A 17,566-nucleotide genomic window follows, 5' to 3' on the forward strand; every position below is an offset into this window, starting at 1 on the left:
TCAGCTGTGTGAACAGGCATTCTCAACCCGGTGCTTTGCGGTGCTTTGCGGTGCTTTGCGGTGCTTTGCGGTGCTTTGCGGTGCTTTGCAGTGCTTTGCGGTGTGAAGTGTTGCGAAGCGGTGCGAAGCTTCATGAGTAAACTTGCGCATGTGATTACCTCATTATGTAAAAATACACTGCACTGTTCCAGGCCTTGTTGCACAGCTGGTATTCAGAGGAAGTGATCATCTTGACAAGGAACTTCCATGCGTAGTGTTTTGTTTCACTAATAACAGAACAAGCCTTCATCAGAAGACTCCAGCAGCCAACTGGTGTTTTGGCAGAAACACACAAATCTAAATTCAACAGATGAGTACAAAATAAAAGACACACAGTATTTAGCAAAGTGGTTGTTTAATAAGTTCCAAACATTAGAGTTGAACATAAACACACTTTATTAATCGAGACTTGTTACATGGTTTCATTTGTGGAGAAGATCAAGAGGAAGCGATGGATGATGAATCATTTCTAATCACACAGCATGTGCACACTCCCTCTGTGTCTGCAGAACTCACTGCATCTCTGCACCGTCTCTTGTAACACAGTCCCCCCAGCACTAACCTCTGCAGAACTCTCCAAACACTACGCTTTTAGTCCTTGATTATCTACTGCACTTACCATATGCACTTCCTCGCACGTTGCTTCAGGTAAAAGCTTCTGCTAGATGAATAAACGCCACTCCAGCCTCACAGGTGATCCAGCCAGCGTCGCCGCAGCGAGGAGAGAAGGGCAGGCCCAATGATGTAGGTGGATTTCCTGTCATAGTGCGCCGAGATGAAGATCTCCTCGATGCGGTTCTGGTTGCGGTTGAACTTCACCAGAACGCGATCCATGTTGCTGAGGGGTTCGCTTCTGTTGTGGTACTGCTTGACGTCGTAGGGCAGGTCTTCGGCGCCCGGGGAGTGAAGGTTTCCCACAGTGTAGTAGGACATCAGCTTCCTGCGGGGGAGAGATAGCATGGGGGCCATGAGGTGGGGAATGAGGGTCTGAATGTGGATAAAGACAGGACGGATGACGGAACGAAGAGAGGGAGGATGAAGTATTAGAGAGACTCACAAGAGACTCACAAGGAAATAATAATAATACGTTACATACATGAACCACTTTTCTCACACACACAGAATAATAGACACAGAGAATAAAGAAACACATATATAAACAAACAGTCCCACACGTTGCCTAGTCCTTCACCCTGACACTATCACATATAGCACATGACCGAGAATGAATGAGGTTCATTAACGCGAGCACACAGGATCTCCTGGTCTCTTTCCACACCTGTTCTTCAGTCTGGGCAGCACGGGCGGTACTCCGCGGTTTTTGAAGTAGTGGAAGCCGTAGTCCCCTCGTGGCGGCTCACACAGCGCCTGCATGTTGTTGTCCAGGCAGCTCCGGGCGTACCACTGCAGCAGCTTGAGACCGTGGCGAGGCGGGGGGCGGCCGAAGCCAGATCTCTGCAGCTCCTCCTCAGAGTCCAGGGTCTGGAGGGCAGAGGCCAGGAGCACAGCCACAGCCAACAGCAGGTGGAGACGGAGCAGGAAGCGCAGAGCCTCGACAGGGGCCATGACTGGGGCTGGAGAGATGTTCACAGACTCACTGTCGGAATTCAGCAAGCAGTCATAAAGCTTTGACCATACGAGATCACCTTTTCAATAAACTGTGTAGCATACAGAAGATCCAGTTTTTTCCGTCTTTCTTTAGATTTGTGTAAGATATGTGGACCTCCTGCCTCTCAGTTTGTTTGTTGTGTCTCAGTGTCTCTCTATTCCAGCCACTGTTGACTGCTTCTCTTCAGGTCTGTTCTCTGTAGTAGCTTTAAGGAGCTCTGGTAGATGTTGTCTGGTGTTGAGAAGTGTACGTGCTAGCATGTATGTTCTTGTGGGAAGAAACAAAACATTTGTTCACATCCGGATATGATGTAAGAAGGGGTGTAGGTCCAAACACAGCTGGTGAAAGCCGAAGGTGTCTGTTTCCAAACAGATACACCAGCTTCTGTTTCCGAAGCTAAATATGAACACATTGAATCTGAACAGTCTCTAACAGGATGTTGTGGTGGTGGTTGAAGTACTGAAGCTTCCTCTTAAACTGAGAGCTGATGAACATAGACCTCCTCCCTGTCTCTCCTCCCTGTCTCTCCTTCCTGTCTCTCCTTCCTGTCTCTCCTCCCTGTCTCTCCTTCTTGTCTCTCCTCCCTGTTTATCTTCTTATCCTCCCTGTCTCTCTTCCCTATCCCTATCCCTCCTCCCATTCTCTCCTCTTATCCTCCCTGTCCATCCTCCCTGTCTCTCCTTCCCGTCTCTCCTCCCTGTCTCTCCTCCCTGTCTCTCCTTCCTGTCTCTCCTCCATGTCTATCCTCCCTTTCTCTCTCTCCTCTCTCTCTCCTCCTTGTCTCTCCTCTCTCTCTCCTACCTGTCTCTCCTTCCTGTCTCTCCTTCCTGTCTCTCTTCCCTGATCTTTGCATGTAAAGGCAATCCACCACCTTGGTGTGTGTTGATGGTTTGTGTTAATAATGTGTGTTGCTGGTGTGTGTAGTGTTTTGGTTCACTAATAACAGAACAAGCCTTCACAAAAACTCCAACAGCAAACTGGTGTTTTGGCAGAAACACACAAATCTAAATTCAACAGATGAGTACAAAATAAAGGACACACAGTTTTTAGCAAAGTGGTTGTTTAATAAGTTCCAAACAAACCAAAACAAAGACTCTTTGATTCTACAGTCAGAAGGGTGGTGCGTCACTAATTCAATCACAAACTGAGACCTTGTCAGTCAGCCTTGTCCAGCCTACAGTAGAACGATAGCAAGCTAGCTTCCTCCAGAGCGTTCTTGCATTAGAGTTGAACATAAACACACTTTATTAATCGAGACCTGTTACATGGTTTCATTTGTGGAGAAGATCAATAGGAAGCGATGGATGATGAATCATTTCTAATCACACAGCATGTGCACACTCCCTCTGTGTCTGCAGAACTCACTGCATCTCTGCACCGTCTCTTGTAACACAGTCCCCCCAGCACTAACCTCTGCAGAACTCTCCAAACACTACGCTTCTGGTCCTCGATTATCTACTGCACTTACCATATGCACTTCCTTGCACGTCGCTTCAGGTAAAAGCTTCTGCTAGATGAATAAACGCCACTCCAGCTTCACAGGTGATCCAGCCAGCGTCGCCGCAGCGAGGAGAGAAGGGCAGGCCCAATGATGTAGGTGGATCTCCTGTCATAGTGCGCCGAGATGAAGATCTTCTCGATGCGGTTCTGGTTGAGGTTGAACTTCACTAGAACGCGATCCATGTTGCTGAGGGGTTCGCTTCTGTTGTAGTACTGCTTGACGTCGTCGGGCAGTTTTTTGGCACCCCGGGAGTTGAGGTTTCCCACGGCGTAGTAGGACATCAGCTTCCTGCGGGGGAGAGATAGCATGGGGGCCATGAGGTGGGGAATGAGGGTCTGAATGTGGATGAAGAAAGGACGGACGACGGAAGGAAGAGATGGAGGATTAAGTATTAGAGGGACTCAAAAGAGACTCACTAGGAAATGATAATAACAATAACTTACATACATGAACCACTTTTCTCACACACACAGAATAATAGACACAGAGAATAAAGAAACACAAACAAACAAACAGTCCCACACGTTGCCTAGTCCTTCACCCTGACACTATCACATATAGCACATGACCAAAGGTTCATTAACGCGAGCACACAGGATCTCCTGGTCTCTTTCCACACCTGTTCTTCAGTCTGGGCAGCACGGGCGGTACTCCGCGGTTTTTGAAGTAGTGGAAGCCGTAGTCCCCTCGTGGCGGCTCACACAGCGCCTGCATGTTGTTGTCCAGGCAGCTCCGGGCGTACCACTGCAGCAGCTTGAGACCGTGGCGAGGCGGGGGGCGGCCGAAGCCAGATCTCTGCAGCTCCTCCTCAGAGTCCAGGGTCTGGAGGGCAGAGGCCAGGAGCACAGCCACAGCCAACAGCAGGTGGAGACGGAGCAGGAAGCGCAGAGCCTCGACAGGGGCCATGACTGGGGCTGGAGAGATGTTCACAGACTCACTGTCGGAATTCAGCAAGCAGTCATAAAGCTTTGACTATACGAGATCACCTTTTCAATAAACTTTGTAGCATACAGAAGATCCAGTTTTTCCCGTCTTTCTTTAGATTTGTGTAAGATTTGTGGACCTCCTGCCTCTCAGCTTGTGTGTTGTATCTCAGTGTCTCTCTATTCCAGCCACTGTTGACTGCTTCTCTTCAGGTCTGTTCTCTGTAGTAGCTGTAAGGAGCTCTGGTAGATGTTGTCTGGTGTTGAGAAGTGTACGTGCTAGCATGTATGTTATTTTCGGAAGAAAAGGCGGGTAAGAACAGTCTTTAACAGGATGTTGTGGTGGTGGTTGAAGTACTGAAGCTTGCTCTTTATAACTGAGAGCTGATGAACATTGACCTCCTCCATGTCTCTCTTCCCTGTCTCTCGTCCCTGTCTCTCGTCCCTGTCTCTCCTCCCTGTCTCTCCTCCCGGTCTCTCCTCCCTGTCTCTCCACCCTGTCCCTCCTCCCTGTCCCTCCTACCTGTCTCTCCTCCCTGTCCCTCCTCCTGCTCTTTGCATGTAAAGGCAATCCACCAGGTTCTCCACATCCAATAACATGTAATTTCCTGTCAGGTTTGCCTATTCTGTTCTGGAAGGAGGAAGTAGGTATACATACAAAAAAATAACACATACAGTAAACGCACACGTACACACACGCGTAGACAAACTAATTCACACAACATAGATGTTCTTGAGGAAGTGCTATCTCTGTTCTGTGTTGCTGGGTACAACCAGGCATGGAATTACATACCCTCTCAGACGATGATGGACAGCATCACCAGGACTGGGTCCTCAGCATCACCAGGACTGGGTCCTTAGCACCAACAGGACTGGGTCCTCAGCACCAACAGGACTGGGTCCTCAGCACCAACAGGACTGGGTCCTCAGCATCAACAGGACTGGGTCCTCAGCACCAACAGGACTGGGTCCTCAGTACTGTAGTGGAAAAGTTGGTCATATGCATAGATGTATGTGTATGAAATCTATAATCTTCTATGCTCATTGGTTAGAGACAGGAAGGGAAGATAACTAAGTTGAGTTCAAAGGAATGTGAGGTGCTGATGAGCCAGCTTGACCTGGGGGATGGGTGAAGCATTTTATATGGCCTTCTGTCCTCTGGTTACTGTAAGGGGTCAATGAGACAGTTGCTCTGAACTTTGGCTAGAAGGACTGTGTCCTGTTTCATTGTTTGTGTTAATTAAAAGTATTGTTTGAAGATGGTCACACAAAGGACAGTTGACCATTTGACTGGTCAACCCCTGTGGCTTTATTATCTACTGCTCTGGAGAGAGCTGTGACATCAAAGAACTTTGGGACACTTGGTATTGTTTCAAACTGTCACTAAGTTGAGTTAGCCAATCACAGAGTTTGATACATTGATTGATTGACCTTATATAATGCCATTTGATCGTAAGTTTATATAAGGCAGTGCATGTGTGATAGTTCGCCATCACTCTTGCGAACGATCTGTGTGGATGGAACCTCCTTCGTTGAGACTAATCAGCAAAGCTTTGTTTAAATCATATGTAATTGTATAGTCTAAATAAATTGTATTGAAACCATATCCCTTGACTATTCAGATCTACACAGTGCCACTCGAATTCTTCCATAGCAGTACCAACAGGACTGGGTCCTCAGCATTGCAGCGTGGTTTGCACAGTTAAGATTAGCAATACTTAATTTATAATAAAGTATACAGTTCTTGGGGGCACCACCTCTGATTTATTTAAGGGACAGAGGAAACCTTATTGAATAATATTGAATAATAGCACTCGTAATAATCAGTCTAATCTTAAGTAGCGAATTCCATGAAAGTAGAGCAGATCAGATAACGTGAGGGATAACGCGAGTATTATAAACAATGATTTATTTAAGAAAATGTAATTATGATGAACAAATACCAAAGAAGTTATAGGCTAGTTGAGAGTGAGTTGAGTTAAACAATATACAGTAGGTCCTAAACTATGATGAGAGCGGAATACTAGATGGTGGGTTGAGAGCGCGTGGGGAGGGGAAGAGAGAGAGATAGGCTTCAGGAGAACAATGGAGGGAGTCTATGTTAACTAATCCTAACGAAAGTTAGGTTGAATCATTTGCAAACTAAAAAATCAAACGTAACAAATTAAATCACAATATGCCAATGTTCACAAGTAAGAAATGTAGCAATATCGCAGTTACTGTTGTCAGTTTGAAGAAGAAGAATCAAAGTTCCATTCGTCGTTGTCAAACGGTTAGAGCATAGGAATCTTTCGTTAAAGTTCCTGGTGGTCCAGTGAGTTGCTGTTTGAGAAAGATAGGTCAGATGTGTCGCGAACACATCCGGTGAATCCTTGCGAAAAAGCAAGGTTTGCTTGTGCGTCAGGGTTTTATAATCCTTGTGAAAGGGGGGTATCCTTTTGGAGGTGAACTCTTTGATTGGTCAGTTACTCCCACCTGGGCGTCCATCCTGAGATTGACGTATGGGTGTGAAGTAGTTGATAACTTTTCAGAGTTCAGCTATTTCAAATGTCCATGTATTTCTAATACTTCAAAATATAACAATACAACATTAATAAATGGTTTAGTTTGTAGATTAAAATCATTTTGATATCAAGATTAACTGATTTATCATAACAGGAAAGGAAGTTACATTAAAACATCAAATTATATCAACACAGCATAAAAGGGAAAGCATACATTATAACACATCAACTACCGTCATTGAAATAGTGTCCATAAGCCATGTAGTCCTTGAGCATATGTTTGTAAATCCAGAAAAGTTAGTCTTTCCTTAAACTCCTTTCTCTGCATACTGTAAGGCTATTTTGGTCTACCTTCTGGCCCCATGCTGGGCCAGAAGCTTTGAAGGTTCTGCTCTGGAGATAAGGACAAAGGGGGGAAACCCCCTTTCTCCTTGTCGGGGGAGGGGAAAGGTGTGAGGGTACGTGGTTTGTCTGTTGGCTCTGCTATAGCATCAACAGGACTGGGTCCTCAGCATCAACAGGACTGGGTCCTCAGCATCAACAGGACTGGGTCCTTAGCACCAACAGACAGCGCCCCCTCCTGCAGTGGAGGCAAGGTAAACATTCAAAACAGCAGAGCAGAGAAACATGACATATTTTACCTGAATGCTGTTTAGTAATTTAAAAACAAACTGCTTGAGAATGAGTCGTGACTCCAGGCGGATTTGTCTGCCGTAATATGAAGCTCAGTGGATTTGCTGAATAGGTGTAATAAGCATTTGCGATATTCATGGGAAAAGGAAGTACTTTAGGATACGTCAGGACAATCTGCCAGGGCTGAAAGCTGGTGATGTGTGTGTGTGTGTGTGTGTGAGTGTGAGAGTGTGCATGTGTGAGTGTGCACGTGAGTTTGTGTGCGAATGTGTGAGTGTGTACGCGTGTAAATGTGTCTATGTGTGTGAGTGTGAGAGAGAGAGAGTGTTCAATGAATGGCCTTTTTTGGGCATCCACTGTCCCTCATTGTGTGCATCTGAGGCTATGTGAGGTCATTCCCTCTCTGCCCTCCTTGGTTTTGTGTGTGTGTATGTGTGTGAGAGAGAGAGAGAGAGAGAGGTTTAGGAGAGGTACAATAGGGAATCTGTGCTTGTGTGTCTTCCATTGAGAGTCTGCTCTGACAGAGAGTCAGATTGGCAGTAAAACCTCCCTCATAAGTGAGTTTGACACTTCAATTGAGATTGTGCCAGGCGCCCTGGGGCTCCCCCCATGCCTCATCCCTTTACTGCCGTGTCAGCCCGCTCAGAGAGGCACTTCTGAAATTGCCCCGCGCACTCAATTTACAACATGTTTTTCCTCAACAGAATGGGCCCACATTAAATCTACAGCAGACGTCAGCCTCAATAATGAACCCCAAATACATCATATCACTACCCCTTCAAGTCCATGATAAGACTGCTAGGGGGAGGGTGTGTTAGTGTGTCACAGCTGGCCTGCCTTCCTGCTCGCCCGCCCGCCCGTCCACCTGTCTATCTGTCTGCCTGCCTGCCTGCCTGCCTGCCTGTCTGTCTGTCTGTCTGTCTGTCTGTCTGTCTGTCTGTCTGTCTGTCTGTCTATCTGTCTATCTGTCTATCTGTCTATCTGTCTATCTGTCTGTCTGTCTGCCTGTCTGTCTATCTGTCTGCCTGTTTGACTGGATGACTGGATGATTAGCCTTACATGAACCGGGTAATTTATGTGCCAGGGTGCTTATGATGACCCGAGCCCACAGCAGGTTGCCGCGACGATTCTGGTTTGTCCTGCCATCGCCCATTCTCAGAACACACACTCCACAGTGCACACACAGCCCACACACACACTCCACAGTGCATACGCAGCTCACACACACACACACACTCCACAGTGCACACACAGTCCACACACACACTCCACAGTGCACACTCAGCTCAAACACACACTCCACAGTGCATACGCAGCTCACACACACACACACACTCCACAGTGCACACACAGTCCACACACACACTCCACAGTGCACACTCAGCTCACACACACACTCCACAGTGCACACACAGCTGACAAACACACCACCCCTCCTACCAATATCACTGTAATGATGAGTGTTTGGGAGGTGGGAGGCAGGGAGGGGGATGGGGGGGGGGGTGAGGTGTGAATTCAGTAGAAACAATAAGTGACATTTGCTCTCCAGACCCCTCTCCATCTAGGCAGAGGGTATGAAAATGTGAGCGTAATGAAAAACACAATCTCAATTTACGATCCATTTGTTGTTTCACAGTGGGCTTTGCTTCAGGTGTTAGGAACTTGGTTATGACTGTGGGACAGGGAACGTGTTGTTGTAAGGCAGAGTGCGGGACAGAGACATGTTGTTGTGAGGCAGACTGTGGGACAGGGAACGTGTTGTTGTGAGGAAGCTGCAGAAGCCGTCCACAGCCCAGCGCTCAGCTGCACACACACGTCTGAGGCACAGGTGCAGGTGTGTGTGGAGGAGAGAGAGAGAGGGGGAGAGAGAGAGAGAGAGAGAGAGAGAGGGAGAGAGAGAGAGAGAGCGAGAGGGAGAGAGAGGAGAGAGAGAGAGAGAGAGAGAGAGAGAGAGAGAGAGAGAGAGAGAGAGTGTGTTGTCAGTGTCTGTTGAAGAGGGTCAGTAATTGATGTGGAGGAAGGAGAGAGGCCGCTGGCTGGAGGGTCGCCAGCCCTGTCGATTGTGCAGATGAAACCAATGAGAGGATAATGAGAGCTGGTGCTCTCAGAGCAAGGCGGGAGTGGGCCATAAAAAGAGAAATGAAGACTAATGAGGATATGATTGGCCCAGGAGACGAGCCACAAATGAGAGGGCGGGGGACATGGGGGGGGGGACGATGACTAATGACAACCCCCCTCCAATCAGAAGATCCTTGTACCGAGAGCTGGACACAGCCCTCTGGGATAACTGGACGGCCAACGACAAACACCCAAATGACGTGGCGTGGATGTGGCCTACACACACACACAACACACACAAACACACACACAGACACACATGCACACATACACACACAAATGCACACATACACACATACATACGCACATTGACATACACATGCGCACACACTCATTGACATGCATACACACACGGGCATACACACACATTTACTGACCTCATTAGTGCTAATCCTCAATCTATTTTCAGGACTTCTCACTGTGGTTTGAAGAATTGACCAGTGGACTGGCAAGCAACACAGAAGCAATCAAAGCCAGGTCTATAAACAACACAGAAAAAGTTGCTGCTATGGCAACCGATGAACAAATGAAATGACTCTCCAAAACTGAGATCAACCACAACCATAATAACATTCTCACAACAGAAAAACAAACCGTGCCCCAATTTGAACTAGCTGAACCAGCGTTCCGGGGATCTCAGTTGGTGTCATCTTGCTTGGCTGAGCCTGTAATATATCTCCTTGTAATATGCTCCGACTCACTGATCAGGGTTGTGTAGGACTCTGTGCTGATGACTGCCGTGGGGCTGGGGCTGCACTGGGAATGGCAATGTTATTTCCATGCTGCTTCAAGTGGGACTTTATTATGGGACATAAATATGTCTGGAACACTCATAACAGACTCAGGTGCCTTAGTGGAGGGGTGGAGGAGCAGGGTGGAGGAGCACCTGCAAAATAAACACACACGCACCACATCAGAGTGAACATGAATTTTCAATTGACAGGATAGTTTGGATCAACTCCTTATCCATTTGTCTCCTCATCCTTTCATCTCTTCATCCTCTCATCTCCTCATTTCACCTCCTCACCTTCTCACCTTCTCATCCTCTCATCTTTCATCTCCTCATTCTCTCATCTCATCTCCTCACCCTCTCATCTCGTCATCCTTTCATCTCCTCATTCTCTCATCTCATCTCCTCACCCTCTCATCTCCTCATCCTTTCATCTCCTCATCCTCTCATCTCCTCATCCTCTTATCTCATAATTTAATCTCCTCAACCTTTACTGTAATCTCATTAACACATTGTCATTGTGGGTGCCCTATGGCAGGCTAATGTTGGGCACAGATTTTGCCAATTTACTGCAATGTAGAGGAATACTATAAGTTAGATTTACAGTAACACTGAACGTCGAAATATTAGCATCAAAGAAGCTATTTGGAAAGGAAAATGTGTTGGGGGCGGATGTTACGTAAAAGCATTCCTGACTAAATGAAACATACATTATTTACATAACCTCAGCCTTGAATTTGTTTAGCAACAGTGCTTTTACATCCTCAGTCTAATGTATACTTATTTTAAGTCTACTTAAATGTTGTTGCATTGATTAAAAAAAGGAACGCATCTCTGTAAAAGTCCACTGTCAACACAATACCTAAAATACAATAAAGTCAACCGATAAACTAGGAAACAAAAAAATATTACCCAAGCAATGTAAAAAAAAGAAGCAATAAAATCAGAGAGAAATCACGCTCATATATATTAGAACCCCTGAAATCCTACGGGATTGGACCGGCAGAATGAAAACGTGTTTGCAGCCGTCCAATCTTCCCAGCCTTGCTACTGTAGTTTTCATTCATTGCCAAACAAAGAGATAAAGCAGCTCTTTCCGGCACAGACCCCCCATCATCTCCGTCTGGGTTTTCATGATGACAGGCTGCTTATATCTCTTTTATTAGCCACGGAGGTCCGGAGTGGATATATGGGCTGCTGTATCACGGAGGCCTCACTGTGGTGCAGTGCTGCGGCAGCTGCTGTGTCCTGCATGCTAACTGAGACGGGCCTACTCTGACAGGAGCGGAGGCGAGACGAGCGCGTCATTACGCCGCTGATCTGATGAACGCCACGGGACGCCGTGGGGCACACGCCCAGTCAGCCGGATCTGATGGGTCCGTCCCTGAAGACGACTCGACACACAGCTTGATGGCAATTGACCCAATTGCGAGTGAAACATGAACATAAACGCAGTTATGACTTCATGGCTCGTTTTAGAGTTGGGTTAGCGGGGCGATATTTTCTTCTTTGCAGTATCTGGACTCAGACACGCACAGCCGGATTACAGTTTTTTACAATCGCTATGACACTTTTTTCAATACCTTTAACAAGTTTCCTAAACTCTTGACACAGTTAGCACAACATCCGCCTGTGTTGGCTATACAATTAACACATTTCTTGTTGCTTTGACACAAAATGCATAGAGTAAACACACATTTTAAATGCTTGAACTTCTTTTACACACAAGCTCAACCAAGACCAAAACAATCGATTTTTACGACCAATGCCTTAACACTGTATGTCAGAACAGATAACGCCATGTTCAAAACCTAATTTATTGGCTAGAGTCAGACAGCTGTTCATATTGTGAATTGAAACACAAATATATCCCCTGTATTTTATTGCATTGCTACTGAGAAAAAGCTGGTTGAAGTTATGCAAATACTATAAATCACAGCTGATTCCCAACTAGGAAACACTATGGTGTTGAGGTTCTTTCAATCACATGACTATATGGTATACAGTGCCCTCCAAAAGTATTGGAACAGTGAGGCGAATTCCTTTATTTTTGCTGTAGACTGAAAACATTTGGGCTTGACATCAAACGATGAATGTGAAACCAGAGATCAACGTTTCAGCTTTTATTTCCAGGTATTTACATCAGGATCTGATGCACAAATTAGAAAATATCACCTTTTTGTTCGAACCCACCCATTTGTCACGTGAGCAAAAGTATTGGAACATGTGACTGACAGGTGTGTTTTGTTGCCCAGATGTGTCCTATTACATACATTATTCAATCAATAAATACCACTGAATGTCTACACTCAGGTTCAGATTGGGTAAGATAGGTTTTGTCTATGCAGACTGTATTCAGAGGTGAAAACAACATGAAAACCAGAGCGCTGTCTTTGGGTGAAAAACAAGCAATTGTGAGTCTTAGAGAAGATGGAAAATCAATCAGAGCCATTGCAGAAACATTGGCCATAGCCAGTACAACCATTTGGAATGTCCTGAAGAAGAAGAAAACTACTGGTGTACTAAGTAACAGACGTCGAACAGGTAGACCAAGGAAAACATCAGCAGTTGATGACAGAAACATTGTAAGAGCTGTAAAGAAAGACCCTAAAACAACTGTTAGTGAGATCAGCAACAACCTCCAGATGGCAGGAGTGAAGGTATCACTATCTACTGTTCGCAGAAGACTTCATGAACAAAAGTACAAGGGCTACACCAGAAGATGCAAACCACTCATTAGCAAGAAGAATAGGAAGGCCAGGCTGGAATTTGCCAAAAAGTACAGAGATGAACCTCAAAAATTCTGGGACAAAGTTTTATGGACTGATGAGACAAAGATTAACTTTTACCAAAGTGATGGAAAGGCTAAAGTTTGGAGAAAGAAAGGAACTGCTCATGATCCCAAACACACAAGCTCATCTGTGAAACACGGTGGAGGTAATGTCATGGCTTGGGCTTGCATGGCTTCTTCTGGGACGGGCTCATTAATCTTCATTGAGGATGTAACACATGATGGCAGCAGCAAAATGAACTCGGAAGTCTACAGAAACATTTTGTCTGCCAATTTAAGGAAAGATGCAACCAAACTGATTGGCAGAGCCTTCATCATGCAGCAAGATAACGACCCAAAACACACTGCCAAAACAACAAAGGAGTTCATCAGGGGCAAGAAATGAAAGGTATTAGACTGGCCAAGTCAATCTCCAGACTTAAACCCTATAGAGCATGCATTTTACCTGCTTAAGAGGAGACTGAAGGGAGGAACCCCACAAAACAAACAACAACTGAAAGCGGCTGCAGTGAAAGCCTGGGAAAGCATCAAAAAGGAAGAATGCAAAAGTTTGGTGACGTCAATGGGTCACAGACTTGCTGCAGTTATTGAAAGCAAAGGATTTGCAACTAAATATTAAGTCTTATTCACTTAAATATGTTTTAAGTATATCTGTTCCAATACTTTTGATCACATGACAAATGGGTGGATTCAAACAAAATGTGATATTTTCTTAGTTGTGCATCAGATCCTGATGTAAATACCTGGAAATAAAAGCTGAAACGTTGATCTCTGGTCTCACGTTCATTATTTGATGTCAAGCCCAAATGTTTTCAGTCTACAGCAAAAATAAAGGAATTCGCCTCACTGTTCCAATACTTTTGGAGGGCACTGTATATACTGCAAAGTGGGGCTTTTTGTGCTGATCTTGTGTGGGAAAAAAAACAATATGGAGCAACACGAAGAAAGTAAGAATACAGGAATACCTGCACGAAGGAGAGGAAGACAAGTACCAGGACAAGGGAGAGGAGTGGGACAAGGGCAAGGGAGAGGAGTTAGAATGTGTGGTGGCGCTCAGAGAAGTGCCAGAGCTAGGGTAATACTGTAATTGGCAGCTAAATTGCATATTTCTTGCGGTAATGTCCTGTTGCAAGTGAAGCCTTTACTGCAGCAATTATGTTTCTGTCTTCTTTTTTTCAATACAGTAACCATACATTCTCTAAAGTTACTCTGACATCGGTCATTAATTTTTTGTTCTGAATTTCTGCAGCAAAAGAAACAAAATGCATGCATTTACTAAACCCAACAAAACAAAAATGTAGAGGCTTCAAAAGAAACTGCATCGCAAACACAATCTATAATCCATATACTGTGAGACCTGACACATACTTGCATAAATGAATGCAGTTTCTGTAATTCCATCTGATGTTAGTGTTTTTTATGGCATTGTGCTATGATTGACTAAATGTTCCTGTAAAAAGAGAACGTGTGTTAGTGTTTGGTAGACATGGTGTCATGTTTAGTGCATTTTTGTGTTATGACAATTAATGTTTGAGTTTAGTTTACAATGTGTGATTTTGAGCATGAAATTAACAGTTTTGCCAATTGTGTGTGGTAGGTGTGTTGGTGCATTAAGAGTTTAGAAAACTTGTTAAAGGTAAAAAAAACTGTCATAGCGATTGTAAAAAAACTGTAACATTGCCAGAGAGTAGACCTACATATGTAATAGTCTGTTGCAGTTCTGAGGAAGCTAAGTGTAAATATGAATAACGTTTGGGAAGTCTAACTCTCAGCATGACCCTAGCCAAACCACAGAAGTGGACTAAATAAGTGTAATTATTCTTGCCCTCAGTCGGACACCCAAATTAGGCCTAATCAGTCTGGACTTGATCAAATAATTAGATTTCAATCGTGTCGTTTCGTTAAGCAGACCCTCTATTTACTAAAGTTTTAACAAGGTAAAGATGTTTCTCTGTGGCAAATGTTCAAGTTCCATAGTTCAGTCATGATAATGTTCACTGAACTTCTGGTAAATGAAAAGTAGTTGACTTCTCATTTCACAATATTTATTCAAGAACTATGCCAGAAAAGATTATGTTTTGTCCTATAACCCCAAACCTCCACTCTCACAATGTTTATACAACTATCAATGTATTCAATGTATAAGAACTAGAACAACACTGGATAGGTTCATGTTACTGTAAGTAACAGTTTTTTGTTTATTTACATTTGCCAATCAAGAGGTCCCAGGTTATATTGTCATTATATAATACAGTGCAGGATAATGAGGTCAACAACACAAACGCCTTCGACCTACACAATATTTGTTAAGATTGTGTCGTCTCTCGTCCAGCAAATATTCAATACAAAACCACACTAACAGGAATATATGAAGAACTTCTGTTAGTAAACTTATTGCATGTGATTGTTAACTCTCACAAACGTGAACATTTGAAACTTTTCTTAGACACAGTCTGCAAATGGCAAATGGCAGTTGACATGTTGGTACTACTGGGCTCTTCATAAAGTAGATCACCTTTTGGCCCGAGTTGTGTGTTTGTTCAGAGAAACAGAGAAACGCCCTCTGTTTCCCGCTCAACACACACACAGGTTCAAAAACCCCCAGGTCAACCTGTGACTCAATAAATAAACCCTTTCAGGACAAACCACACCAGTACTTTCATCCTCTGCAGAGGAACTGTGTCATCACTGCCACCATCAGAGACAACCTTTGACGCTTGCTTCAGATTCAGATTTCAGATTGACCCATCCAGCTGGTGGTGCAGTACTATCACAAGGTAGGTTGGGTCTAGTGCTCTTGTAATGTATAAATATTTTTTCATGTAAACTGTATATTTTGGGGATTGTCATTTTTTTGGTTGCTACTGTGTAGATGTTGCTTGCTAGGTCATAATAATGTCACTGTCCTGATGATGCTACACTACTCAGTGTATGTGACAAATAAAACTGTTTGACTTTGACTTTACAATACAACACAAAGAAACTAAATGAATTTACTATGTCAACAAGATTAACATTTCCATAGAATGTTTGTCTGTATTGATTTTTGGATGTGATTTCTTTCGGGATCTTTGTGTTGAATTTTGAATTATAATCGTATTTATTTTTACAGGGATCTTTCTTGTTAGAAACCTGTTGTCATGGCGAAGATAATTCATGTCCTGGCTCCTCTTCTTCTGCTATTGGCTGTGGGTGTCCAGTCCGTGTCAACCCAACAAGTCATCGACAATTTAAATGGTTTGACTGCATTCAGAAGTCAACAACACCATGGCTATGTGCTGCTCCAGTGGTATGTGAATACTTGTTTAAACAATGACATGACCCTACAAACGACTTGTACCTCTCAAAACAGGTATTATACCAATTACGGTTTTCATGTATTCTACAATAATGGAAGTCCAGACCACCCCAGTATTCTGCCTGCCCTGACTAGAGGTTACAGGTACGACACGGTCGGAAACCTACATTTGGGTCTTCTACTGCCTCATGCAGTGACCAGGTTTTACTTAGAACACAATCGGAATCCAATCTTCAACAGGGACAGGCTGGTGATGAGTTATAACCCCAGCACCAACACCGTTGACCAGATCTACATCACAGATCACTATAGTCGAACCAATACATTCAGAGTCGGCCCCAACCTGATCAATGCCCTCAGGAGACTTGGACCTCTGAATCGATGAAGATCTTACTACTTCAAGCCTGCCACTGTGCTAAGAAACAGACAGTTCACCACAGTGATTGTACGAATCATATTTGTTCATTAAACATCTGAAGTGGATCAGATAAGGTGTATCTCTGCTTGTGACGCACACCCACACATACACTCTCACTCTCACACACACACACACACACACACACACACACACACACACACACACGCGCACACACACACACACACACACACACACACACACACACACACACACACACACACACACACACACAGACAGACACACACACACACACACACACACACACACGCACACAGACACACACACACACACACACACACACACACACACACACACAGACAGACACACACACACTCACATGCAGATCAGGCATGATGGCTTATTTTTACACAGTCAGTTCACACTATGTGGACAAATTGGGATAAAATACATTTAGATATATCGGGCTATTAAAAAGAGTTGCATCAGCAGTGAATTTTAAAGAAGTAAGAGGGAAATTGGAGATAAAATTGGGCTGTTTCAGTCCCTCTTGCTCAATCAAATTCTGCAAGCTTAATGATCTAAGAATCTCATCAACTCTCAACACCTCTCCTCCACCAGCTATTTCAACATATTCCACACATTTTTAAAGATCAGATTAAGCGAATACAAGTCTGATTTAACTGTCTGCTCCGAGGAGCTAGTCTGATTCAACTGTCTGCTCAGAGGAACTCATCCATTTGTTTCTGGAGGCACCTTTCCATTGAACTCAAGCTCAGCCGAACCTAAACTAGAAGCAGAGAGGATAGAGGGCAAGGGGAGATATTACAGTAATGTGTGTGTGAGTCTGAGTGTGTGTGTGTTTGAATGTGTGTGTGTTATATACGGGATGTTAGTTAATGTAGTCTGCTCAGGGTATTGGTAAAGCACAGCCTCCCGAGCCGATCTCCAGACTGTGAGATCTAGAAGAGATAAGGAGAGGGGCGAGCGAGGTGAGAGAGCGCCGGGCCAGTAGAAGAAGCCGTTAGTGGTGTCGTACTCTCC

The 17,566-nt window shown here is 44.5% G+C and overlaps 1 protein-coding gene and 1 long non-coding RNA gene across 2 annotated transcripts; one reads left to right on the forward strand and one right to left on the reverse strand.

Annotated features, from left to right (window-relative positions):
* Window positions 1-388: 388 nt before the first annotated feature.
* Window positions 389-1,968, reverse strand: si:ch211-198c19.1 (uncharacterized protein LOC100151013 homolog). Its single transcript, XM_047016283.1, has 2 exons — window positions 1,319-1,968; window positions 389-979 (listed from the first exon to the last, which is right to left on the reverse strand). The coding sequence occupies exons 1-2, from the start codon at window positions 1,603-1,605 to the stop codon at window positions 727-729; spliced, it is 540 nt and encodes a 179-aa protein (XP_046872239.1). The 5' UTR covers window positions 1,606-1,968; the 3' UTR covers window positions 389-726.
* A 12,929-nt stretch (window positions 1,969-14,897) lies between these two features.
* Window positions 14,898-16,634, forward strand: LOC124464423. Its single transcript, XR_006955720.1, has 2 exons — window positions 14,898-15,625; window positions 15,961-16,634. It is a non-coding gene; the product is annotated as an uncharacterized LOC124464423 (long non-coding RNA).
* The last annotated feature ends 932 nt before the right edge of the window (window positions 16,635-17,566 follow it).

This window comes from Hypomesus transpacificus, unplaced genomic scaffold (genome assembly GCF_021917145.1).
Source record: "Hypomesus transpacificus isolate Combined female unplaced genomic scaffold, fHypTra1 scaffold_336, whole genome shotgun sequence".
Taxonomy (NCBI): Eukaryota; Metazoa; Chordata; class Actinopteri; order Osmeriformes; family Osmeridae; genus Hypomesus; species Hypomesus transpacificus.